General features: G+C 42.9%; 1 protein-coding gene across 3 annotated transcripts in view; it reads right to left on the bottom strand.

Moving 5' to 3' along the window:
* Positions 1 to 2,895: 2,895 nt before the first annotated feature.
* The window catches only part of HBT (CDC27 family protein), a 135,112-nt gene continuing 110,429 nt past the window's right edge, over positions 2,896 to 27,578 (bottom strand). For 2 of the 3 annotated variants that reach the window (XM_087692848.1, XM_087692849.1), the window contains 5 exons: positions 6,078 to 6,197; positions 5,401 to 5,484; positions 5,188 to 5,323; positions 4,803 to 5,084; positions 2,896 to 4,707 (listed from right to left, as the gene is read on the bottom strand). In XM_087692848.1, coding sequence (XP_087548974.1) covers positions 4,654 to 4,707; positions 4,803 to 5,084; positions 5,188 to 5,323; positions 5,401 to 5,484; positions 6,078 to 6,197 — 676 coding nt within the window. In that variant the 3' untranslated portion in view covers positions 2,896 to 4,653. The remainder of the gene's footprint in view (positions 4,708 to 4,802; positions 5,085 to 5,187; positions 5,324 to 5,400; positions 5,485 to 6,077; positions 6,198 to 27,578) is intronic. The other variant, XM_087692847.1, reaches the window with a different exon arrangement.

Raw genomic sequence — 27,578 nt, 5'->3', positions numbered from 1 at the left:
GGCATACTATTATCTCAACCTCCTCCTCAATCTCCATCTCCATCTTCATTACATGGCACTCTTCCTCGACTTGCATCTCCACCTCAATATCATTAGTGAAGTTTTGAGGTCTCTAAAGTGCATTGTAAGATGTAGAGAGATAGAGACAGAGAGACAGAGAGACAGAGACAGAGAGACAGAGAGATCTAGACCAATAGGAGCAAAGCCTCCGTATAACAAAACTTGTGTTTTGAAAAATTCAAAAAATGATTTTGCAAAAAGATATGAATGTAATATGACTATAAAATTTTATTTTGAATATCCATTTTCAGCCTCTTCTCATTGTAATTGTAATCTCCTTTACATTAGTGGCATGGGGTCTTGTGACTACTTTACAGAAATGATATATCTATGATTGTACAACAATAAGAATTGAATCTAAATTCAAATTACAAAATTCTTGGTGCTCGTCTTGTTTCCTCCTTTGTCTTATTCCTTTGGTATTGTTCCCTCCTATGTTTTAGTTCCTCTCTCTCTCTCTCTCTCTCTCTCTCTCTCTCTCTCTCTCTCTCTCTCTCTCTCTCTCTCTCTCTCTCTCTCTCTCTCTCTCTCTCTCTCTCTCTCTCTCTCTCTCTCTCTTAAAATCGGGTATATCATAGCTTCTTTTTGGAGGAAAGGAATAAGAAATAGTAAATGTTGAGGAAATTTCAGCCTTTGGGCTAACATCTCGTGGGAAAAATACACCCCCCTCCCCACCCCTCTCTCACCCCTAGAGTATTAAGAAAAAAGAAATCTTGATCTTTGGGTAGAGGAAAAAAAGAGGGTTTTTAGTCCACATTCCAAAGAAAGAGAAAAAGGGGGCACAACTTTAACTAGTGGATGTAGACGAATTGCACAATGGACAATATGATGAAGTCTTGAAGATGGAGATGAAGGGGATGATAGAAGGCATCATGCACATGAGAGAACCATGCTTGATTGAGAAAAGAAGATTGAAATGAATTAAACAACATCCCAAAATTAAACTTGCTCCATGAAACTATGGACCTGTTTGAATTGTTCACAAAGTTAATTACAATGCTTTTTTCCTAGGAATCTCCTCTCACTGGAAAACCCACAACTATTTTTATATTAATTTACTGAAACAATTTAAGGGAAATACACATGTTACTCTAGTAGTTCATGATCTTCCACTACTTGAGGAAGACACTAAAGATGTAATTCCTAAGATTATTCTTGATCATGACAAAACTACTACTCATACTAGTCACGCATATCATCAGTATTTACTCAAGTATTAAAACCATTCACTAGAATCACAATGGATTCATAAAACATCTCTTTCTCCAACTTACAATGATCTAATTTATGCTCACAATACATAAACAAATTAACATTCTAATCAAACGCGGATTTGCCACACAATGCAATGTTTGTGGTTCATAATCACTTATTCTTGTGTTGATTTGCCACTTGAGGTAGCCCACTTATTTCTTGCCTATAAATTGGATAAATGTAGTTACTCATGTTGTTCAATGTGCACTGACCACTATGCAAAGCTCAAGTCTATTACAGTAAATTGTGTATAAGCACATATTGCGATCTATTTACACTATAAAAATATACTTATTTATGCCATGGAATATGTATGAAGTGCTATGCAAGGCTTGGTCCTCTATACAATGTGTAGAGAATTGTCCAAACATCTTTTTCAATATATTTGCAATATATTTGTTAGTTTTGATTTCTCTTTTCTAATTTTTATTTATTTGAGTTTATTTGGATGCATAGACAAGAAGATGCAAGGAGTATTCTTCTATCAACATGTAAACAAGCAAAGATTAAGCTTTTTTGTCTTTCATTCCTTTTTTAAAGAGAGCTTTTTGTTTACTTAGTTTATAAATATTTTCTTAGTTTTTGTCTAGGGATCAAATTTATGCATCAACTCTCTAGCATTTTTTATGTAGAGTCTCTAACATATATAATCTATGTTTTTGAATTTTTATTTTTATTTTATTTCTTTTGGCATTTTTCCACAAATTACATATTATCTTTACACCTTGAGGAAAGCACATGTTGCTTTGTGGCATGCTTGCTTGTATATTCAACAATGTATTGCAAGCAAAGGTGGAGGCTAAGAATGAGGAACAAAACTCTGCTCACTCCACACCCATCATTGAGGTTTCAATTCTCCTCCATAACATGCACTTCATAAGGAGCCAACCCCATATGCACCAACAAGGTATGCACATTGAGAATGCCTCCTAACTACCTCTACAGTTTATCATTTAAATATAGCTTACCATGCATCTCGAAATTCTATCTTGATATTTTTGTACAAACTCTTTTCTAAGCTAAGTCTAATTTAGCTTGAAACAATATGTAATTTTACAAATACTTCAAGAACTTTTCTAATTCCATTCGACTCATTTTGAGTTTTGGTATTACACTTAGTTTGATGTGGTTCATAGTAATAACTAAAGTCGATAGACTAAGAAGCTATTGGTTGAAAAAATACAACTCCATTCGAAGTTACACCAACTCCATGTTTTTTTTTGGGCCAAGATGGAACATTTTTATAAGTACACTTACACAGGCACTTAAAGTTCAATGAAGCCGTATGTAAAAATGCATTTAAAACTACTTCATCTTCGCAAAATAAGCCAACTCTAGTCGCCCATTCTTTGATGCGCATTTAAGCTCAAGGAATTTCTTTTTTTTCTTTTTTGGTGGGGGGGGGGGGGGGGGCGCATGATCCTATTTTTCTTCCCACTCCTCTCTCATTTCTTCAATAAGATCTCCTTCCCCTTTTATCCAAGCTTATCTTATAGGGGTTTTCAAATGTCAAATGTAGGCAGATCTACGGAGTTGAGAGGGGGAAGATGGTGTGCCTACAAGACGATCGGGAATGTGGTTGATGGTAAAGAAAAAGAAGATAAGGACGGTGTGGAGATCCATGGCGAGCCGAAATTTGATAGAAAGAAGAGAGAAAAGGAAGCACTAGCTGGGAGGTTGTCAAAACGATAATGTCAACTTATTATTTCGAGAAAGCAAGCTCTTGGAGATCACCCTACCTATCAACAATGGCTTTTATGCATTTGCAAGCAGTGCATGGCCATGCCATCAGTAGTAGAGTGCTTCTTTGAGCATAAACGCACTTAAAAGTACTTGGCTCTTGGCGGCCGGTGATAACCTTCTCATCGAATTGCTTCAAGGGAACCCAAGAATGGATCACATATGAACCTACACTAGCTAGCTCAAAGCATTACCAAGGGAAATCCCCTAGCTAAGAGACTAGAAAGGAGGGCACCATCTCTTGGTATATCGAGGTGTCAATACCACGAGAGCTTAGAAAGAAGGCTAGGTACCAAGTTGCTTTCGGGTCATGATATATTTGGTACCTTTCATAGCTTTAGCGATTGCTTTTCCTTTTCTGGCAATGGCACTCCGAAGTTGGTTGCAACAGAACCTTGATGCATCTATTTATCCGATGCTCTGCTTGAAGGCCTCTAGGACATCAATACACCTCTCTCTCTCTCTCTCTCAGAGGGCCCAAAAAGCTTCATTCCCAAACGAGACACGATTCGTTTATGATGGATGGGCTTTGTTGAAGTTTAATGTCCCTGGAAGTAACGCGTCTAAGCATTGCACAATCGACATGATTCCTCATCTTTCCATTTCATGACCCTCGGCTTTATGCCCTGGGCTTAGACATCTACAGCAAGGATCAGCTGGAAGTGGCTGTCTCTGGATACCTTTCAAGCTTACCTCGGTGAATTGTTTCGTTGTGACAAACGTCCACTTTCCAGTAGTTGGGTGCTCGTCTCATCTCTCCAGGCATGCTGATACTTCCCATCCCAGACATGCTTCAGAATCCCGGACTTTGATATCCCAAAAGCTCCTTTCATAATCATCGTAATGCTCCTGGTCAACAGGTTACTTATTCGGCCATTTTAAGTGTAATGCACAGCCTTGACTTGCACCATGAAGTCATCGGAAGTATCACTTGCCCCAAAAAGAGAAGAGAAACATATGTCACCATCTTTAAAGTTTCAAGATGATTCAATTCTGCAAACAATGAGAAATATTCAGCATCACTACACTGCAAAACTGAGAATAACACCTCGGGAGTACCGCATTATAATAAAAATATGCAGGACTCCTGTTTATGATACACAGCCTGGAAAAGCTCATGAGATTATACAGAATGGGGCTCTTTGTAACATGCAGTTGCCTGCAAAAACTTCAAGAATGCTGGCATCTCAAACTATCCGGAGCCTACATTTCAGAACTCTTTTCTAGTGTACAACTTTGGTCAGTGGAGACTTACGCTCGGCCAGCAGTGCTCCATACTATGTATTGAGCAATCACTGAAATCTCAGAAAAATGGGTCGAGCACCAGCAATACTCTGGTGCTGCTGCTTCCATTAGGCACTTGCAATAACTTTCCATAGACACTTGCAGTGACAGGATGCCTCCAGTCATGCTCCCAGATGACCAAAACAAAAGACGCTCCAAATTGAGTTTTCAGAGTAAAGGCAGAGTTCTCCTGTGTTTGTTAGCCAACGGTGTTATGAGAGTTGAAAACTGCACTGGGCTGCAGCAACCCTCCACGCACGTTAAACATGTAGCTCCAAAGCTTTGACAAGGTTTACTGTCTACCGCCATATACAACTACAAGTTCTCTTCTTCCAGGTCATCTGGAACATTCAGGTTTTCAATGGCACTCTGCATAGAAATGTGACATATACTATAAGCATAAGTACTAAATAGACCTTTTTTTAAATCCACGTAAGGCCATTAAGTGAACCTCACATTGTTACCTTTATTAGATTGACATCTGATGTTGATGGCTTTAGGTCTAACGCAATATAAAAGTGATACATTGCTTGCTCTGGCTTGTTTAACCTCTTGTAAATTCTCCCCATAAGAAAAAAGACACTGCTTTCTCGAGGAGCAACCTCATTCAGACGTTCAAGCTCTTTCAGTGCATCTCCGTATCTTTCTTCACTCATTAGAACATTAGCTTTTTGATATTTTGGTAATGGGTTTTTGGGATCAGCAGCCATGGCTTGTTCGAGTAAGGCAAGCGCATCTGCATTGTTCTGATGATTCAAGTGAAAAAGCATGTTACTAAGCGAAGTCCAAGACCTCAGCATCTTACAAAACATCACAAAAAACAAGCAGTATCCTTAAGTGAACGACCACCTTCAATGCATGAAGCGCCATGCCAAGATAACAGAGCAGTACAGAGGAGCGATTGTTAATGAGAAGGGCACGCCGAAAATGATACTCTGCAAACTCAAATTTCTCTTGACGGAAATAGATTGTACCCAGTCCATACCTAGAAAATAGCCAGATTTAGACCTGCTGCACCTAAATGCAAACTGTAGATTGCACAGAAAACAAGCGACTCTTTACCAGGCATTATAATGCCGAGGATCTATTCTTACAGCATGACGATAGCAAGAGAGACCTTCCTTGAAATCCTCCATAGCTACATATCTGCAGTGACATGGAGACAGAACAATTTATCTGCATAAGCAATACATTCTGTTCCCTACAATCGCGCACTCAATGCCTATGAACATAACAACAACATTACTGTAGGTTTTGTCTAAGGGCAACAAATTTACAGGCAGGGCTTGCTAGTGTGAGCTCCTGTCCAATGTTTGACCATTATCTTTCTGGCACTCACTGCATTGTCATTTCCTATGATCAAGCTCCTCATAGTTGTTTTGGTTATATTTTTTCAAGCAAAGAGAAAGATAAGATGTGCCCAAGCTAATATTATATTTTACTGAAAAGGACCAACCACCAAAACAAACAAAAAAATGAAGTGCCACAAAAAAAGAACGGAATCAGAGGGGCTGTGAAAGAAGAGGGTTGCAGGTGGCTGGGGGTGATGGTATTTTTGAACAGCCATTCAAGCAGCACATGCATGGCTATATAGAGCTTCAAATCTAGAAAAAATGTCTCATGCCCCAAGCCTCCTTATACTGTGCACTTCACTCCTGTATGCTTAGGAATGCAGCACATTAAGGCAAAGTCACGAGGCATCTTTTCAACAGTGCAACCATCCAGGAGTTTTTACTTACTCATGTCCACATAATGTGTGCGCATATGTAAAGTACTGATCAAGTTGCAAAGCTCTCTGGAAATACTTCAGAGCTGCCTCATGGTTCTTCTGCAGACTAAAGCAATTTCCCATTACACACCTGCCAATGTAAAATTCCAGACAGTTATCATGCTTTGCTTTACATTTTGTAAACAGTTGCAGGGCAGGTAAGCAGAAACCCACTGCTAAAAGTGAGAAAAACTGCCTTATGCACACAACAGACAGCCAAAAAGAGATTCACAAGAACATTTTAGAAACAAAACAGTGCAGTATCTTTTTCTGAGCAATTGCTTTACAGATGGAGCAACATATTCTTTCAAATGAAAGAACACCATAGTTCTTGAAATAAGAAATTGCTAATTTTCACGGCGCCTGATCTTTTACAGGGAATAGCACAGAAGCTGAGATGTGGGAACTGGGAACTGGCAAAGCCTAATAATGGTCAAATCAAGAAAAACCACAGGACTCATGGCATTAGGAAAGCATTGATCCACAGACCAAAGGGTGAACATTTGTTGGGACAAAAAGGTTGCCATCTGGCTGCTGGAGAACCTATATGCCCGAAAATTGTCTCAAGAAAAGACCAGCATTTTTTGTGCTTTTAAGTTGCTAGTTATCTCAAAATCGTTTGGTCTCAGACTACCTTTGCAGTGGAGCATAACCTTGACCTAACATACCTTCAGCACTGGCCAACCTAGGCAATCTAGTTCCAAAAATGTCACAAGATGCAGATCGACCATGGTTGCATCCATACACCCTTTGGGCTACTCCATACAGTATGATCCATATTGTACAACGCCGAATGTATCCATATCGTTGACTATGAAAAAACTGCCCCTTTTTAATACCCAAAAACCCCTTTGTCTGATCATTGATGTATCCACTCCCATCTATCCACTTGTAAGTTGCAGCACATGTTGTGCATGCAGCATATGCCATAGAGATTTTGGCTTGTTAGCCTAATGTATTCATGTTATATACTCTAATGGCATATATAGTCCAAAATGATAATTTTAAAAACAAATCGTACTAATATCTTACCATACGTCAAAAAATCTAAAGGTACAATTCAGTGCCATATTTATCATAAAATACCCTATCATACTTTTCATACCTAACAACTACGGGATCAATATGCACCTAGTGCATGAAGAGTGGCTGCTGCTTCCCCAACCTGAAGGACCAAAACTCTACCACTGCTTATCCCATAAAACAAGTTAACCCAAGTTTCTACCCTACTCCTATTCTGTCTGAAAAGTTACACATCTAATCGAGTCTACATATCAGCAGGATGCATCTGTCCAGGATGCACCCACCCACTTTCCACACACACCCAAGGCATTATTATATCAGTCTCAGAAGCTGCTCTACGCCAATGACTAAGAAATCCTTGGTGACTAAGGTATGAAGTGCTTCGGCAAGCTGTGTTGTACCTCCAGGGATATGTGGGGACTGAGTAGGTACTTGTTGTCAATCTGGTGTAAGTGGTATTTAGGGAATCTTGGGTGGCTGCTCACTAGAGGGGTCACATCATGTCTGCATGTGATAGTAAACTGTAGGTAGGCATGGTCATCTGCAACTGCTAGTGCACAAGGGGACACTCTGATAGACTATATGTCAGGGATGAGGGATAAGGGTCCTAAGAGATAGTCCATTGTGCTCACCCCTAGTCTCTTTGTAGATCCTCTAGAAGGGCCACCTCCTGCACCTCTCGATGCATGCTTATGTGGGAAGCCTGTGAGAGCATCCGAACTAGGCCATCTATCCAAGCCGTTAAGGATGGCTAATCCATGTGCGTCTTCAAAGCCTAGAAGGTGGTCACAATAGTTTGTGTAGTTAACTATCTCCTCTGATGTCCCCGCCCCCATCTCCTCTAGTGCTATCTCACTATACATGTGGTCCTCACTCTTAAAAGAACGTCTCTCTACTGTGCGAGCATTGAAGTCCCCTACCAACAAGACGTCTCCAATACTAGAATAATGCATAATATCCTCGTATAATGGTAGAGATGGTGACTCTCCCCCTGCCGTGCATATTGGGGATTCGCTAGAGCAAAGTAGCATATTGCCATGTATATATCACAAGTGCAATCTGTATTTATCAAGATCCACATGAACCAAGCCTATTGATCCCTCTGCATGACTTGCAACATGTGTTCTAGCTCCTCCATTTACAATACAGCTACTCCTCCAAACCATCTAGTCCCTCCACATGATCAGGCTCTAGGATGGCATGCCATCTCCCATCTAAAGCCACTTACCTCTACCAAGTGAGTGACTGGTGGACTCTCGTGTGTCTCTATACACAAGATGATGCCTCTGCCAATGAAGGTCTCCTCGAATCGCCATGCATGAGTCCCATAGTTACCAGGAACGGGGAATCAACACTTAAGTCTTAGAAGTTAGAATCTAGAGAGATATATCATATTAACCATAATTCGTGAAATCACAGACATAATAATCAAGTTTCAACAATAATAAAGATTCAAAACATTGTAATCAACAATGAATTGTTGCATTCATGATTCAACATTGTAATCAACAATGTTGCATAAGTCCAACAAGTGTGCATTGCAAAGACACAAAATATGCACTAAACTTTAAAGTCTAAAAATCCAAGTTACAAGAGCTCCAATTTCCAAGTCAATACTCTAAAATTCTAAAAGGCTAGCCGCTACGTGCTCTGATTCATGGAAGATGGCTCCATTGTGCTTGAATGCTCATCTTGCTGAACGACATCCTCACCATCACCATCACCATCATCATCATCATCATCATCCTCATCTTTTTCCCAATGTATAAAAGAATCAGTCTTTGCAACTGATGTACGAGCTACCAAGTGAAGATTGGAGCTCACATAAACTAGGGCATTCGTCTTCATTGTACCAAGATGATTTCTCTTCTTTGAGTGAATGTGATTGAATGAGCTCCATAGTTGCTCTAAACAAGAAGAGCTAATTGTTTGGCTAAGAATACAAATAGCCAAACTCTGCAACTCTGGAGCTTCTGCCCCGTAGTCCTTCCACCATAAAGCAGCCCCAATATTTGTCAGGTCCTCTGGTGCATCCTCTGTACCAAACATCCCTAATGTTTGCCGATGCACAGAGAGCTGATTTTGTGTTGCATTTCACAGCTAGGATAGAGCCTTGCAAGCAATGTGTTCCAAGATTTGACCGCCTCAAGGTCTCTTTCTTGCATCTTTCCTTGAAACTCAGGATCAAGCACATATGCTACAGTATGCATAAGAGACTCATACTCATTCCATCTGCTAATGCATAACTCCTTGATCTGCAGATAGCAGTCTGCATTTGGTTCCAAACTCTCCAACCTCTCAACCATGCGATCCATTCCTTCATAGATCTTTCCAATGTATGGATCCATGCCAAGCCTCAACATGTGCATAATAGGATCAACCATTTGGTTGGTGCAATTCACTTTATCCCAAAAATCTCTATCAGAGACACATACATTACATAACACAGCAGTAGCAATGGCTGCACCAGTTCAATTTGCATACTCATCACTAGCAAATAGCTCCCTAATTGCACCTTTGCAATAGTGCAATCGACCAAGCATAAGAAAGTTATATGCAAATCGTGTATCCGAGTATTTGAGAAGTTCTTTGTCACTTCTTTTGCGAAACTCATCATGCAAGTACTGATGATTACATATAAATGGGATAATCTTGTTGCCTTTCGCAACAAGAGATGCAATCCATGGCAAGTCCCCAATATCCTTCAACAAGTTATTCAAGCCATGCACCATGCATGGACTAAAGGTGATATGTGGATACATTGCCATTAAAATATTTCCTCCTACCCTGTTTGTAGGTTCACCATCTGCCACAAACTGCACTACATTTTCTACCCCAACAGCCTACACTGCCTCGCACCACTCGGATGCCAATACATCTGCACTCTTTCCAGTCTCTGAAGCATCATGACTACCAATGAAGTATACATCCCCACGAGAATATGCGACAACACCATGTATGGACCTATAGCGTGTGTCACTCCATTTCTTGCCCACTGATTGCGAATATTTGTTGTTGCAATCTCTATGGCTGCTTTCTCCTTCTGAAGCAATGTAGTCCTGATAGTTTCTGATGAAGGGGTCTTATATCTCGGTCCATACTCTGCAATCTTTGTCACCATATTTAAAAAATAAGGTGACCCAACTGATTTGAATGCAATATGGTCATTGTTAAAAAAGTGTGCCACTCCTGCATCTGTTTCCTCTTTTTTCGTTGGTTCCCATGAAGTGTGCAATGAACTTTGTCTAACACTACGACCTGCTGCCACTGATGTCCCACGAGAAGGTTACGTAGCCGCTAATCCTAGTGGTCTTTTGCATGAAGCACCATGCCCTGCTGGCCTTGGAGTCCAGGTTGTTGGATCCACTTGTATTATTGGCGTCCTCTTGGCATGTGAATTTCCCATAGAAGTAGCTATGCGGTCAAGTAACTTTTGTCTTTTCTCAATTGATACATTAGTGCAAAAACGCACCTCTTTCCCCTCCTCATGTAGAAGATGGGCTCTCACTTTATCAACCCCACTAGTGCGAGCATAAGTGGAAAGTTTGCATTTCCGAGGGCGAGCCCCTCCACCTCTCAATGGCACCCCTGCATCTACCTCATCCCACCATGACCAAGTAGTGCTTCGACTTTGTCTAGTTGTTGACGAAGTACCTGCTGAGGATGATGAAGATCCCATAGATGTCAATGCTGCCATCTATGAAATTGCAAAAATTTGCACCAAAATTTCAACATGCATGTGTTAAATGTTTGCTAAAAATGCCCAAAATTTGGTGTTACTCCAGCATGCATTCCTCCTACATGATTGATTCAAAATGCCACAAATTTGGGGCATTCTAGCCTGCATTCCCTTGCTGAAAATGCCCCAAAATTGGCTGCATTTTCAGCTCCCAAATTTGGGGCAATGATTAATTCAAAATGCCCCAAATTTGGGGACATTGCAGCCAAATTTGGGCCCCAATCCTTGAGAAAGCCCCAAATTTTGGGGCAACTGCCGACAACTGATCCAAAATGCCCCAAATTTGGGGGAGATAATGGTCTTACTAAACAAAAATCAGTACTGGGTAGAGAAAGTTGAAACACTTCAATCAGTGCTTGATTCGAGAATCCTCGCCTGATCGCAGGCGGGAGTCGGGGGCCAGGCAGGCGGGAGAGGCAAGCAGGAGCAAGCAGGCAGAGCATGCGAGGCAAACAGGGCAGGCAGGGCAGGTGGGAGCAGCAGGCGGGGCAGGTGGGACAGGCGAGGCAAGCGGGAGCAACAGGCGGGAGCTGGCGAGACAAGTGGGAGCTGGCACAACAGGCGAGAGCTGGCAGGATACGCAGGCGAGCCAGGTGGGCCAGGCAAAGAAGACGAAGCAGGTAGGCGACGGGCGCAACAGGCGGGAGAGAAGAGGCGAAGTTGTCGAGCAACAAACAATTTTTTAAAAAATTAATTTCCATTGCTGGAACGGCCGTTCCAAACAGGGAACAGCCCTGAAACAGACAGGGAACAGGATGGAACGGGATGGAATGTTCCGCCGGCGTTTCCTGGCCTGGGATCTCCCGGAACTCGTTAATCCGTTCCTATGTGCCGGAACGGCCATTTCCTGTTTCTATGATCAGTCCTCATGGTTCCATTAAGAGTTTGACACTATGAACTTCGAGTGTATCTAATAGGCTGCAGCCCATCATTGGCACCTATCTGTGATAATGATGCATCCGTCTCTGTATAGTGCCCATTCATCTGCTTTGTGGGCTGCCATGATCTGTGGCATGCATTCCCTGCAGTGGGCCCATTTTCCCACTTTGCAGGCCATTGCCACGTTTGGATTTCTGCTGGTGGCACTGCAGGTTGAGGATCAACGGATACAGAGACAGGCACGCCAAACTCTTCTGCAGACGAGCAGACCTGCGCATCCGTGACAGACCTACGTGAACTTGCCATCGTTCGCCCTGATACCATCAGGGCGGGCCATATCTGACAGGCGTGCTGTCTCACAAACAGGTGCTGCTCACATGTTGGCAGACAGGCATCTCCACAACCAGCAGTGCATTTTCACGTGCTGACCCTGATAAGCATTGCTCACACACAGCACTGCACAGACCTCCAGATAGTTACAGCCTGCACATAGGCACTATAGCAACTGCTTACATTACCACGCTTTCCCACAGTTACATTTGAACTCCATCCAAGACTGTGCTTGGCCAGCAGACTTGTGCAAGATGTACGTGTGTTGTGGTGTGGAGGGAGAGAGAGAGAGAGAGAGAGCAGCAACAGAATCTTGTACCTTTTTGTAATTAATACAATAACCTTATTTTTGGTTAATACTTCATAGGCAAATGTTGCAGTCCAGACTCCTGCATAGAAGAGACATTTCAAAGAAACGTAACCTGCAACCTGCACAATCTGAATACTGACAAGGAACCTACGTATGTCAGAATTGAATACTGCCTTCACTGACCAGGTTGTGGAGGCTTTGGGGCCTCTGACCATGAAGTTAATGAGGGGGGAAAATGGTCCACTGCACTTGGATGATGACACCAGGTTCTGAAGCTCAGCCTGAGAGGTCACCACCATTGGTGGTGAAGGCTCCACATCTGCATCTGGCTCCAGAAAAATACAAAGAGTAGAGGCTCACTACAGCAAAACGGAGAGGCAATCCTCTCTATCCCAAGCTCCCTCCCGGTCACGTGTGTGGATCAATTGCCTTTCTTAGAGAAATACAATAACTTGCAGATGTTGAAATTGCACGCATGGTGATTGAGTGCAATCTTGCATTCAATGTCCTAAAGCAAGAGCAATGGAGGAAGATGATAAAAGTCATTGCCAATGTGAGTCCATGTGAAGGATGGATTGGTGTCACATACAATGACATGAGGACAAAAAATATTGATGAAGAGAAGGAGAGGATTGATAGAGCCTTTGATCCCATTCAAACCTCATGGATAAAATATGGTTGCTCCATTCTCACGGATGGATGGAGTGATCATGAGAAACAAGGTACCATCTACATACTCATATTATGTCCACTCGGCACTTTCTTTTTGCAAGCCATAGAGACCGGCAAGAGGAGGAGAAAAACGATAGCCGCATTTCATCTTCCACCACATTCGGCAAGCTATTATTGAGGTATACATTGTCTTTTAAATTTGTTTCACTTTCCTTCATTATAATTTACACATGACTACCTATCTCCCTATTCTCTCTAATATCTATATCGATTCTCTCTTTCCCCAACTACTCTCTCTTGATTCTTAAATCTTGAAAGTGGAATCTTTTGAGACTCAACACACACACACACACACACACACACTCTCTCTCTCTCTCTCTCTCTCTCTCTCTCTCTCTCTCTCTCGTAAAAGGTAATTGTATTAATTACAAAAAAAAGGGTACAAGATTACATGATTACATGATTACAAAAGACACGAGGGCCCTAGGCCAACGTGTGGAAAATCCCCGTACTAGTCCACGAAAAAGGTTACATCAATCATGGCAACGACCCAAAGGCAATTGCCATATGCTAGGGAAGTAAATCCTCCCGAGGGAGCAAGTCCGAGTGCCGGATGAGATCTATCTGCCAATGCAAGAGCCCTTTAAGCCTGGCAATGTGTCTCGGTACATTAGAGGCCGAATCAAAGAGAAAAGCATTGCGTGTGGTCCAAATGTGCCAGCATCCCCAGTATCTGAAAAAATGAAATAAGATCTTCATATGTAACTGTGGCGGTGTGGGGTACTTTGGGCGCACAAAAACCCAATCGAAAGGAGTTAGTAAGGACCCCACCACTGCGCACCAGATTTGCGACAAGAGTGACCAGATATTCTTGGCGAACGGGCAAGAAAGAAATCGATGTCGGGCCGATTCCGCAATAGTGGTACAGAAGAAACAATTGCCATTCGAGATTACCACCAATCATTACCCGCCAAAGAAAGACCTTGCATTTGAAAGGTGCCCTATTCAGCCAGCCCTCCATCACCATTGCCTTCCACCATGACTGCGATTTCCGCAGTCCTCAAACAGTATTAGCTTTCACACCCAGCCATTGATGATCTTGAATGAGAAGATGATACACCTGATTAGTAGAGGCCTTTTCCAAACTCAACCGGCCTGCAAGGTCCCAATCCTGCCAAGGACGATATACAGCCAGGGCAGGAAAGGATTGCCTACCCTGAAGCTCCGACAAAAGCTGTTCCCATAAACCACGGTATCCGCGCGGGATCCTGAAAAGTCTCCTAGCAGTCCGAAACGATGCGAGGACATTGCAAGTGGCAAGGGTAGCATCCGCAATCGAAGTCACACCTAAACGGGCCATGCGGTTAAATCTCGGTCTGAGCTCATGTTTCTCGTCCCATGAAAGTAATCTCGATACTGCCAACAATTCCAACTGAAAGGAGTTAGTTTGCAAGTGGTCGCCCATTGGATGCCAACGGGCCTTTTGGAGCACCACTTTCCAAGAGCCGACCAAGTGCAGTAACACAGAGGAAGAGGGACTGGAAAATCGAGAGTCAGCATTAAGGACATGCCACCAGGAGGCCCGAAGTCGTGTATTACCATGGCATAGCCCGCTGTCCTCAAGAAAATAACGGGCTATAATGGTCCACAGGTGATGATCCACACACATGGCACGAAAAAGAGACCAACGAAGAGCCTGCATATGAGTTTCCGCATCCAAAATAGCTCCACCACCCATGCGTTTAGGGGTACATGTATGTGACCATGAAATCCACGAAATACCTGCCTGCAGTGAATCCTTCTTCCATAGCATGAAACGAATGGGATGAGTGAGAGCCTTCAAAGTAGTAGGCGTCCACGGCAACAATGGCAAAAAATACGTTAGCATTGGCAGCATAATTGTCCGAGCCACTTTGAGACGGACATGGAATGGCCACGCTTGCGACTTCCAATACATAAACTTCGCCGCCAGTTTTTGTGAAATCCACTCCAGTAGTTCCTTTGGCCGTACATCCACCCTCAATGGGTATCCAAGATGCCTTACAATGGAGCCACGGGAAATAACCTGGCCCTGCCAGCCTAATGACTGTAAATCAGGCTCCATGCAACTGAGTATGGCTGATTTAAAGGCATTGATGCGAAGACCAAAGGCCTGACCAAAGAGTGTCCAAACATCTAATGCCTTTCGAATGTTGTCCCTGTCCGCCCGCAAAATCATAAAGGTGCCATCAGCCAAAGATTGGCTAATGAAGTGCTGCCCCAAAGGAAGAGACAATCCTACCAGCTGAGCAGAAGCCGCCATTGAGGATAACATTGAAAGGACCGGGTGAGTCGCCAAGGCAAAGAAGAGAGGACTCAAAGGGCAACCCTGTCTGACCGAGCATGCAAGGACAAATGGCTCTGTAACCCCACCATTGAGCATAACTCTTGAAGAAGCCGCAGCACTAATGGTGTAGATCAATCGGGACATCCGAGTACCAAAACCCATAGCAAACATGAGATCTGCAATGAAAGACCAGTCCACATAGTCAAAAGCCTTTTCCAAATCCAATTGAATCAATACCACTTCTTGACTGGAGTGCCGCGCATAGTCAATAGCCATTTGCACATTTAAGATATTATGCAGAATGTTGCGGCCCTTAATGAAACCATATTGGAGAGGATGCACAATAGCTGGAAGGTGCTTGTGAAGCCGATTCGCAAGCACTTTGGAGAAGATTTTATACATCGAGCCCATCAAAGAAATTGGTCTCCAATGTTGCAGCATTGATGGCGAAGGGACCTTTGGAATCAGTTTGATAAGGCCTTCTTTCCATGAGGAAGGCATGACCCCTGTTTCCCAAACTTGCTGAAACATAACCACCAATGGCTTCACCAGCTGCGTGGCCGAGTTCTCAAAGAATTCATTAGTGAGACCATCCCAACCAGGACTTTTATCCTTAGGCAGGTGTAACAAAACATCCCTAACCTCCTCCTCGCAAATATCCGCCTCCAAAGTAGCTTGCATATCAAGTGGAACCTGCTGGCGGACCAGATGATAGAAGACCGAGCGAGCATGTGTAACCTGGCTAGAAGGTGAGGGAGAAAAACCAAGAAGTTCCATAAAATAATTTCTGCACATATTGACAATGGTCTACGGATCAGTGACCATGCGACCTTCCGAATCCTGGAGTCTAGTCATGTTTTCGCGAGCAGGAGAAGCATGCAAGGCGCGAAAGAACTTATGAGACTGACAAGCACTATCTTGCAATGTGTCAGTCAAGTTATGCAGCTTGGCCTGCTGATAAGATTTCAACTGAAACGCTTGAATAAGATGGGCCAAACGCATCTCCAGTGACAGCAGAAAATCATCATCTGGGGTATCCACGAGCAACGAACGGACCAAAGCCAGTAAGTCCTCTGCTGCATGTCGACGTTGTCGACAACGAGAGGCATGATGGATCCCATACTGTCGAGCAACCCGCTGCACATTAGAGAGCAGCCGTGCAAAGGAAGCCAAGCCCTCAGAGGCGAAGTCCAATAAGAACCTCTCAATCAATTGCTGCATATAGCCCTGAAAAATTCGATGCTTCAAATAAGAGGAGTTGAAACGTAAAGGGAGTCTATCCAGCAACTGCATAAAAGGTGCAATAGGTTGTGCACGCATCTCAAGCTGGAGGGGGAAATGGTCCGACAATGCATATTGCTGCAAGACCTTCATTTCCAGCATCTCAGGAAGAAAATCATCCCCCTGCATGATATACATTCGGTCCAACCGCGACCAAGTAGTTGCATATTATGCGGAATGAAAAGTAAACCCTGAAAAAGAAGGGTGAAGCCAAGACCAAAGATCTTGCTTAAGTACGCGCAAAGCAAAGGAATTCCACACCCGGCTTTCCGGCGCATTCATTACCGAATGCCTTGAAGTGGACTGAGAAGAGTCAACACACACATTGAAATCTCCCATCAAAAAACCCCTTCGGCCAAGTGACATCGAGCCCTGCAAAGTCGACCAAAGATCCCGTCGGGATGCGGGATCATTCGGAGCATAGAGGCCCAGCAACCATAAAATCTCTCCTTCAAATAAGACTTTGATTACCAGAAAGCGGCCCTGTACATCATTTTTAACAAGAACAGGCTGGTATTTCTCATGGACAATCATCAGCATGCCCGAATAGTGCGTAGCATGTGTTCCTGCATAAAACAGACGGAATCCATGACAATCCACAACTTTTCCTGCTTCACCGTGACTTTTGTGCTCAACTGCACACAATAGATCCCACTGGTTCTCATGCAAGACAGTCCACATGGCATGTTGCTTATGGCGAGAGCAAATGCCTCGCACATTCCACGTGGCTATCTTCAAAAAAAGGAAATCAAGAACGAGGCGCCTGTTGCCTCGATTTCACCTTTTCCGCAAGAGCATCCAGGACACCCTCATCCAGAAAATCATCCAATACTCCAAACGAATTGTGGCGGCCTGCTTTAGAGGTAGATGGAAAATCCACTGCCTTGGGAGTGGGGCGGGGATAATGCCGATCCCAGGGTGTAATAACATTACCTTTAGTATCAAATGCCAGCTTAGCAGATGGGCCCTTGGGACCGTCTCTATAGACTTTCCTTGTAGACTGATTACGGGGGGCAGACAGGGCCATAGTACGCGCAGCATGCTGTAAAGTGAACATTTCTTTCCTGCGCATATACGTGCGCACGGAATCTTGTGAAGCATTAGGCCCAGAATCTGCCAGGCCTGCATCCACCTTTTTACCTTTTTTTGCCGTGCCTCCATCCAATCAGTGCTATGGGAATCCAAACCCAGGACCTGTTGTTTGCCTTTATCCACAACCTTAGGTGGCTGAAGGGCCTTCTATGCCGGGCATCAAGCACTATGTCATCCTTAGGCAGCACAACATGCGCATCCTCGGAAGACGGTTGTCTTTCTGGGCATTCGGCGATAAAATGCCCCAAGTTACCACATGAAAAGCAATGTCCTGCAAAGTTGCCCCATTTCAAGCGAAAATGCTAAGGATGCATGCCAAAGCAATTGAGGCGAAGCCACGCAGGCCTTTTCCTGGCCGTGTCCCATAACATGCATAAACGGTTTCGATTCATAGCCGTGAGGCTTCGGGGAACCAGCACTGTTCCCACAACTGCCATCGCATCCTTCAACAATGGCCAATAGACCGCCGGACAATTTTCCACTTTCACCCACACCGGGCATTCTCGTTGAAGCAGGCACTGGAAGTCTCCCATAGGGCGCCATGGTACAGCATGGACTAAGCGGCGATCAAAGAATAATGGCAACTTGGACAGGAGCTCAGCCCGCTGTGTTTCTGATTACAACAGCACCTCATAAAAGCCGTGGGGTCCAAGGAAGATCTCCTCAACACACTCCCCTTGCAATAAATGGTGCATCCACTAGCGAATATGTGAAAGCACTAGGATCCTACCAGTGAAGAAAAGTATAACGGCACGGTCATAAAACACCGAAAAAGACCGCAAGACTGATTTCGGGTCCACCGTGGCTTCCAGCACGTCATCAGTTCCCGAGTCAAAAAAAGTTTCATTATTATGTTGGACATAATCGCCAAGCAGAGTATTGGCAAAGTCCAACAAATGCTCCCAGTCAATCTCTTGCGAATCCACAGAATCAAAGGCAACCTGCGCATAGGAACGTTCCTGAGGACCCATTGGCTCGTCAGAAGTATGCTTCGAGCATTTGCCTGCAGGCGGCAGTTCAGAACCCGAAGGCATCTCCTCCGTGCACGGCACCATATCCTCTGGCTCCTCTATATCAAAATCAAGGCCAAGGGCTGCCACCGTCCGGTCTAGAAAATCCATATAGAGACCAGCCATACTGCTATCTTCTCTCTCTGTCAAGGGGGCACAGCCAAGAGCAACGCTCTTGCTTTCTCTCTCTCTCTCTCGCTCTCTCTCCCTCTCTCTGTGTGAACAGGAGCAGATCAGCTCACTGATCTGCGCAGAGGTACAGACACGTACTGCCAGGTAAGGGCTCCCTGTCTCTGATTCTGCAAATGTCGCGGCCTGTCAGACTGTCCTGCGGACCCCGTCCGCTCTGTGGACGCCCGGCACTCCTTGCGCTGCACCCCCGTGGTCACAAAAGATAGGCGAAAGTGAAGCAGACTGCAGGCGGTGCCTGCAGATAGGGCAGCAAGCCGAGGTACAGGCGAACGTAAGGCAGGCTACAAGCGAGAGGGACGCAGACTGCAGGCGGCGCTTGCAGGCAGGGCGGCAGGTCGAGATACAAGCGCGATAGGGGCAGACTGCAGGCTGCGCCTGCAGACAGGGCAACAGGTCGAAAGGAAAAACGGGCGCAGGAAAAAGAAGGTCGCAGCAGACGGAAGCACGCGCAGGACAGAACTCCCGCCCACCAAACTGGAAACGCGTCGCAATCAGGGGGCACCAGATCCGCCATCGCTCTCTCTCTCTCTCTCTCTCTCTCTCTCTCTCTCTCTCTCTCTCTCTCTCTCTCTCTCTCTCTCTCTCTCTCTCTCTCTCTCTCTCTCTCTCTCTCTCTCTCTCTCTCTCTCTCTCTCTCTCTCTCTCTCTCTCTCTCTCTCTCTCTCTCTCTCTCTCTCTCTCTCTCTCTCTCTCTCTCTCTCTCTCTCTCTCTCTCTCTCTCTCTCTCTCTCTCTCTCTCTCTCTCTCTCTCTCTCTCTCTCTCTCTCTCTCTCTCTCTCTCTCTCTCTCTCTCTCTCTCTCTCTCTCTCTAAGTATCGTTACTTGCTTGTAATTTGTGGTTCAAGGTGGACCCCTTGAATGCGGTGCAAGTTGTTACCGACAATGCATCATATTATCGGTGGATGGGTGGTTTGCTTGAGGCCAAGTTTCCCACAATTGTGTGGACTCCATGCGCAAGTCATTGTTTGAACTTGCCCATGGAGAACATTGGAAAGCTCAAGATGGGAAAGAGGGTAGTCCACAAAGCCACATCAGTTGTCACCTTCTTCACAGTAAAGGTAAAGGTGCTTGCAATGTATCCGGAGCATAGAACACTCAACGTGAAGAAGCCTTCTTCAACTCAGTTTGCTTACATGTGGTTATTGCTCAAGAGCCTTTATGAGGTGCAGTCCGCCTTTGGAATGACTGGGATGAGCATTAGACAGAGGAGGCTAAAGCCATACAACGCTAGTGTCCCAATGAGCAGTTTTGACAGAAAGTCCGTACTGACAATGTCGTGACTCTCTTTTATAGGGTGTTACATATGAGTGTTTGCAAGGGATCCACAATCGACCTTCTCCTTTGCTTCCTTAGAGCAATATTGTTGGAGACACTTACTTGCACGGTTATCACAAAGACACAACATGCATATGTTCTAGAGATAGCAGAGAGGAGATGGGCATGGATGCATAAGCCCATCCATGGTTTTGCCGCATTGATGCATCCAACCTACAAGTGCCCGATGATCATGGATGATAGAAAGCTCTATTTAGACCAGCTTGCTTATTTGACCCATATGGTCCCTATGGATGACCACAATGCAATGCTGAAGGAGCTAGGATGCTATGCAGATCGGAGAGGGCATGTGACTTTTATTTCTTCTGCTTATTGGAGAAGAGAGTCACTTGTAAAGCTTCTATTTTGGTGGCAAAACTTTGGATACACCTTGAAGACCCTTCAACCCTTAGCCATGAGAGTCTGTACTCAGGACTACTCTTCGGGTGCATATGAGAGAAACTAGCATACATATTCTATCATTGACACGAAGATTTGCAATCGGCTCTAGTGCACAACAGTCGTGGCTAATCTATTGCTACATTAACTTACACATGACAAGGGATATGATGAGCATGGATAGTCCAAGTAGTTAAACACTTAACCATAAAATTTAAAATTTGTTGTTTGAAAGTTTAAAGTTTATACTTTACAATTTAGACTTTAGAATTTAGAATCTTATGTACATTGTGTAGGTGAATGCTGATACATTCAACTTGACGGGTGACACTCTTTCGAGTGTACATCAAGAGACGGATGAGGAGGAGATGATGTTTCTACAGCTATATACAGAGCTTATAGCAGCAGATACTCGTGACACTTGCTGTCAGAGTGCTCATGGGCGAGGAATTTGAGTAGGTGGTAGCAAGGGCATGGTCATTCAGAGCCCTCCGATATCGAGGAGGGGTGGTTAAAGTGGCTTGTAGACATGTAAAGCGATGCTCTAGTAGCTCTCATCATGTGCCTCCTGATAACATCTCCCCCCCCCCCCCCCCCGGCCCGCCTACACAATCGATGCCTAGGAAGCCATCATTTTATGATGATGGTAATCTCATCAATGAGGATGAGTATGAGAGTATCTTATCATCCGATCCCAAGGAGTCATCTTCAGACTCTCTTGATGAGTCTATAGATTCATAGGTCTCTCTTTTTTGTATCTACTATCATTGTATCCACATGCCACTATGATCCATTATCCATGTATATACTAGTCTTTAGACTTTAGTTGTATCACATGTTGTACACAACGCATGTGACCATGAGGGCCACCCTTATGTAATCATCTTATTTTGTAATGAAATGGCTATTTGCACTTTAAATATGTATCCTATCATTTAATGATCTGTGGGTTTTTTAATGAAGTTTTTAAAAAAATTGTACTAATATTGTACCGTACCTTACAAAATCATAAGGTACCATTTAGTACCGTATTTTATCGTATTGTACAATATTGTATCTTTCGTACATAACAACTACGGAGAGAGGTGGTGTCCGCTTCTTCAAAAGCAAGATCTCGATGCTTTCTTGGATCCATCAGTCGTTATAGTTGTTATTGCAAGGGGATTCCGTGCATGAAATTTTTGTGAAACCAAGAGGTTTCTATGAGGTATTGCTAAAATCCGCAACACACCATGATGATCCCTTGGCATCAATGCCCTTATTCTTTGATCATTGTTTGGTTCAAGTTGTGCCATGGAGACCGATAGCAAACTTCCAATATTTGCTTCAACGGGAACGCCCAATGTGGTTGGAAGTCAAAGATTGTCCCATTGTGTAATGGCCTCTATTAAGAGATGTTAAGGCAATTGTTGGCAATGTCTTGGTTTCGCCCAATCTAAGGGCCACAATTTGCGACCATGTATGCATGCTATGGGATACTTCTCATAAAAGGCCTAATTGGTTGTACCTAAATTGTCCTAGAATATACACTCTATGTTTTTGCTTGAAATTGGACACTTTTGCAAACCACTACTTATCCTATGGAAAGTTGGGACACTTTATGGCTAAGTGCCTAAAGAACATTGCCACTTCAAATGCAGAGATTACTCCACCTGATAATAATGATCTCATGGTTGAAGGTTCTCATGATAATACAACCCCTATCTCGAAACATTTGAATAAAGAAAAACACGTTTTACAACCTTTCGACTAGCCCCAACATGGTTGGATTGATGTTCCTTCCAAAAATGGCAAACAAACTGATGGTGACATGGTTGCTATGCATATCACTTCACATGACTCTTTACGCACCTATGCACAAAGTAAGGATAATCCATCTTCCCTATACGTGCTACTAATGACATCCTTTCTTTTGCTCCTTAGAAGTCTACCACTAAGAAGGTATTGGCTGATCACTCAAATGATCTACATGCTAGACATGCCTTTAATACAAGAGGTAAGGTCATTACCCACCTAGGATTATCATTATCCACCATTTGCTTCTCATACCAACAATACTCCTCCTACTTGTAAATCCAAGCGCCAAGGCTTGAATTCGCTTGTTGTACTGGCTGATTTCCTCGATGACGGAATCCTTGTTGACATTTTGGCAAAAAACTCAAATCAAGGCACAACCAACCTCAAACCCTCATTTTATTCTCCTAGTATATATGAAGATCATCACTTGGAATGTGCATGGAATTTGCTCTCATAGTAAGCAACATAACATGTGGCGTATTTTGCATGAGAATCAATGGGATATACTATGTGCTCTTGAGCATAAGAGCCATGGTGAAGCAAGGAAAATTGTGGATTGTGAAGGATTTCACTTGTTTTATACCAAGAGTTCTGCAATGCGTTACTCTAGTGTGCTTCTAGCCATTTGCGAGAAATTCTAGCCAGTGCTTGTTAAGAACGATATACATGGTCATTTATTGGTGATTAAAATTTTATTTGAAGGGGAGATTTTATGGCTAAATGGACTTCATGCACCAAAATATCCTTTGTCTCAATGCAATCTATGGGATAGGCTAAAAGCATATTTGTGGCTTGGTAGCCTCAGCTTGTTAATGGAGGATTTCAATGTGTGCAACCTCAGAGCACTCAGTGATGGATGCGCCTAAGTGTCCCACATGGAATGACTTTTCTTTGGTAGTTCTTAAGTAGACCTTGGCTTCCTCCATGGGCTTCAAGGATTACTATCATTCGACACAACATATGGTCACATCGTCTCACTCAGTTTGTATATACATCATGCAAGATCTCCCGACCATTATACATCCCCATCAATATGGACTTATCTACGGCAGAAATATTTTGGGCAATGTCTTGGATGTACAAATGGGTATAAACCCATGAACACCTCTATTACATTGCAAACAATTAAATCAACTAAACAGTTTTACCACGCAAACTAAAGTAATTAACGTGCTATTCTCTTTAAATGTATATACAGTTTAAGTGTTCATCATAAATATGTTAGGTTAAATCCTTGCCAAGATAAGCCAAAAATTGGAGCCTCCAATCTTCACACCCCTAGGCCATCCAAAGAACTCGTCAAGTCAAATCTATTGTTTACTCACTATGAAACTTGAGGCTAACGAGTTATAATGTGTTCTTCGTGCAGCAAATTCACTTTAAAGTTCACTTATTTACTTGGTTGGTTTCCGGAACGTATACGAAATCCCATGGAAACCAAGTACTTCAATAGCACCCCTATCTAATGCTTTAAATGAGATTTCGTATCCAAAACACAAAAGCAATCCTACAATGAAATCATTAAATATTTTATTTAAAAACTGGTGTTTGTTTAAAATTGTTTCATTTCGGAGCAATATTAAAGGAAAATTAGCCCAAAAACTAGGAAAGGGTCAAAACGTAAACCCATGCCAAGCTTACCGAAGTGCCCTTCAAACCTTGTCGAATAGTCAACTATTGCGCTATCAAGACAGGGGGTGCAATGTGTATTTAAACAACTTGGTGGTACTTGCATCACTCCATCCATACTTTGTATATATAATTAGGAGTACAAGAAACAACAAGGTATCGAACATCCACTGTATAATGATATGGAGGCCTCCTCGCTTAATAGATTAGATGACCCCGTATCCATGGGTAGTAATGCATCAATCATACCCACCATCTTAGGCTCCAACATTGGAGGAAGGTCCAGACATGCCCCCATGTCTTCTAGTGTTGAAAGTGCAATTGGAAAAATGTTGTCTAATGGGCTTATCAACTCGGGCACTCCTTCCACTATACAGCACAAACTCTTCTTATGGGTCCTAATAGATGAATTGCTTGAGATGATCGGCACCTCCTTGGTCCTAATAGATGAATTGCTTGAGATGACCGGCACCTCCTTGGTCCTAATAGATGAATTGCTTGAGATGGCCGGCACCTCCTTGTGGACATTTGTAGGAAGTATTTATTATTATTAAAGTTTATTTCAACTAGGGTTTGATAAAAGAGTGTCCTTCCTTGCAAGTGATTTTATATTATATTTATTAATTAAATTTGATAGTTGAAGATGAGTTTCCTAAGAGATCTTGTGGTGATGCTGTTTTAGTTTTGCGAAGCATATGAATGATGCTGTTTTAGTTTTTTGTATTTGTCTTTTTAAGAAGAGATTGATTTTTATGGAAAATCCAAAGTTATTTTTAGATTTACGTTATAAAAAATGAATTTTTTAATACTGATAGGCTTATTGCCTTCGTTGTATACTTGCGTGGTGGAGGCTAGGACAAGCCCCATGTATGAGAGGTCTCTTTGCAGGAAGAACATTATGCTAGAAGGCACAAGTATGCTAGGGCTCACACACCCCACTTGCTCCATGAAAATCCTCTGCTGTTGAAACTTAGATGCAATTGTATCATTAAAACCTTGCTTCCCTTCGGAATGTCCATATAGCATTTCATACGCAATGAGGCCTGCTCTTGGTGCAGATCCTTGAAATCTAATTTAGTCCTCAAGGCTCACTTATGAAGCTAATAACTACTACATGCAGAAGCTATTGTTAATACGTCTTTAGCCTCTTATGCAAAGCTATGCCAAGTAAGACATGAAGATTTAAAAAGCCTATATTAAGATATCTTGCAATATTTTCTAGGATTAGCTGCTTAATTAGCCTTTTTTATTATTTTGGTGTGATGTTCAATTTTTGACAACTAGCCATTTGGCTCTTTTCATTGAAAAGAGACCCCATGTCGACACCCAACTAAGAGTGGCTTCTCTAGCCAACATTAGCCTATGGTCGCTATGAGACACAGGTTATTTATTGCTAAGAGCAGACGTCCTTTGATCAAAAAAGAAGGAGCTCTTAAATGGAAAAGAAGCAAACCGTCATACTTTCTCTTTTATCCACTTTATTGAGTATGCCATGCTTATTCACAAGTTATGCTAAATGATGGTGTCACTGAACCCTTCCCCCTCGCACACTTACTCAAATAGGGTTGTCCTTTTGAATCCTTTGTGTTTCTCCCTCAAAACCCATCTTATCCCATCTAGTGAATACATGACAGTCAGTTGGCTTATCCCTTCGTTTTAGTAAGCACTTTATTTGTAAGCCATTGGGAGATGATACTTTCACGATCTTGAAAGCAGAAAGGGACAATCTCCACGAGGCATTGGATTTTTACTTCTAGGCATGCCTTTGCCCTTCATATAAATACATCCAAGTCCACCCTTATCAATTGTACTAAATTGGACTTGCAGTCGTTGGGATAGCATGGCATGGTAATATCTCGTGGCATTAATGCTAGACACCTCGAGTATCCTTTGGATGTTAATATTTAGCCAAAGCACTTGCTCAACCGGATTTTGCACAAATTGCAAGCCAAGTTTGATTATTACAAATCTCAAGCATGGCCATTCCATGTTTGGCTTAAAGTTTCCTTAACTATCATGCTAGCCACATCTGCTTTTTTTTTTACCACTTATGCCATGGACAACCACTACCTTGAATGATCTTACTAGGCACATGTACGTTATGCTCTCAAAAATGGACTCATTGTATGTGGCCATTCCTTGGATCTTTTGAAGCCATATTTGCACCCCAAAAAGCATGGAAGAAGGAGCTATTTTGAATGCTAAGACTCATATAGTGGCCCTTTCTTAGTCACTTTTTCAAGCTATGTGTTCTAACCATCACCCTTCGGTCTTTATTATCTGTTTCTTTCTAGAAGAAACCGAGGACTTGCACATGGCAATACCACCATCCATGGCTTGTGGTGGCACATCTTGAACACTTTCCACATCTTTCTCTTTTCTAGTGAATCATTTGGTATGCTCTTGGAAGCTAGTTCTACAAAAAGTGCAATGGTGCTCAATGGAAGATCATTAGGCTGCTAACTTGCTTCGAATGGAATTGTTGGTTGTTCAAGGCCACTATGTCGGAATGGGAAACATGACAACTAATCCAAATTCAATCGCATGGCACCTCTAGGTCCTAACTACTGTTGGTGATGCCACCCTAGCCAGCCGTAGTATCTTGATGTCTTTCCGCACAACTAGGAGGCTCTTTCAGAACCCTCAAGGATATTGTGACTTATGGGGCCAAGTTTTGATAGTATTGCAACATAGACAACTCTTTCCTCCCCTTGATTCTAATCATCCTTGGTAAGATTGCAACCTTGCAAGATGACTAAATCTTGAAAAGGCTTCGGCTAATCAAGTATATCGTCTCATGATCAAAGATCGCCATTTGTTGGCTACCGAAGCCAATGCTCTTTGGGGCCTTTACAAAACCAAGGCTTAATGGAAAATGATTGTTATGTAAGGCTAGATCAACAAAACTCTATTTAAATGTAAGGTCTTTCTTTGAAGGGTGTTGGTTGGTAGACTCTCACTTGTCTCGACTTTTTCCAAGGGTCGCATTTCGAATGGCAATTGTCTCTTTTGTACTACTAGTGATGCCATGTCCTCGTAGATTCATTCCATATCATGTGGCCAAAAAAATATGATTATTTCTATCTTGTCTTTAGCGAGTTATAGTTAAGCCCTCTTTGCACCCCTCTGGCTGGGTTTTTGCCAAGGAAATTTTTCCCCAAACCCCCCTCCCCCTCTACAGCCACATATGAAAACATTTCTACAATTTCTCAGATTTTGGGGCTATTGACATAACTAAGTCATCGAGAGTGCGTTCATGTTTTATTCGGCCTTTGGAATTCAAAGATAAAGCTAAGCTTAACGGTATTCTACATTGGTAGTTAATTCTCATTCAACATGTTGATATCCTCACAAGGAGAAACTTGGTTCCTTAGCATACAGCAATTTCTTCTATCCTTTTGCCACATAGTACCGAGAAGTTTCGGAAACGGAGGAAACAAAAACGGAAAAAACTGGAGTTTCCGAGTTTTGACCAATTT

Source organism: Lygodium microphyllum, chromosome 14 (assembly GCF_053477565.2).
Source record: "Lygodium microphyllum isolate KBCC chromosome 14, Lygodium_microphyllum_v1.1.10, whole genome shotgun sequence".
NCBI classification, from domain to species: Eukaryota; Viridiplantae; Streptophyta; class Polypodiopsida; order Schizaeales; family Lygodiaceae; genus Lygodium; species Lygodium microphyllum.
This window is presented reverse-complemented; position numbering and strand designations above follow the sequence as displayed.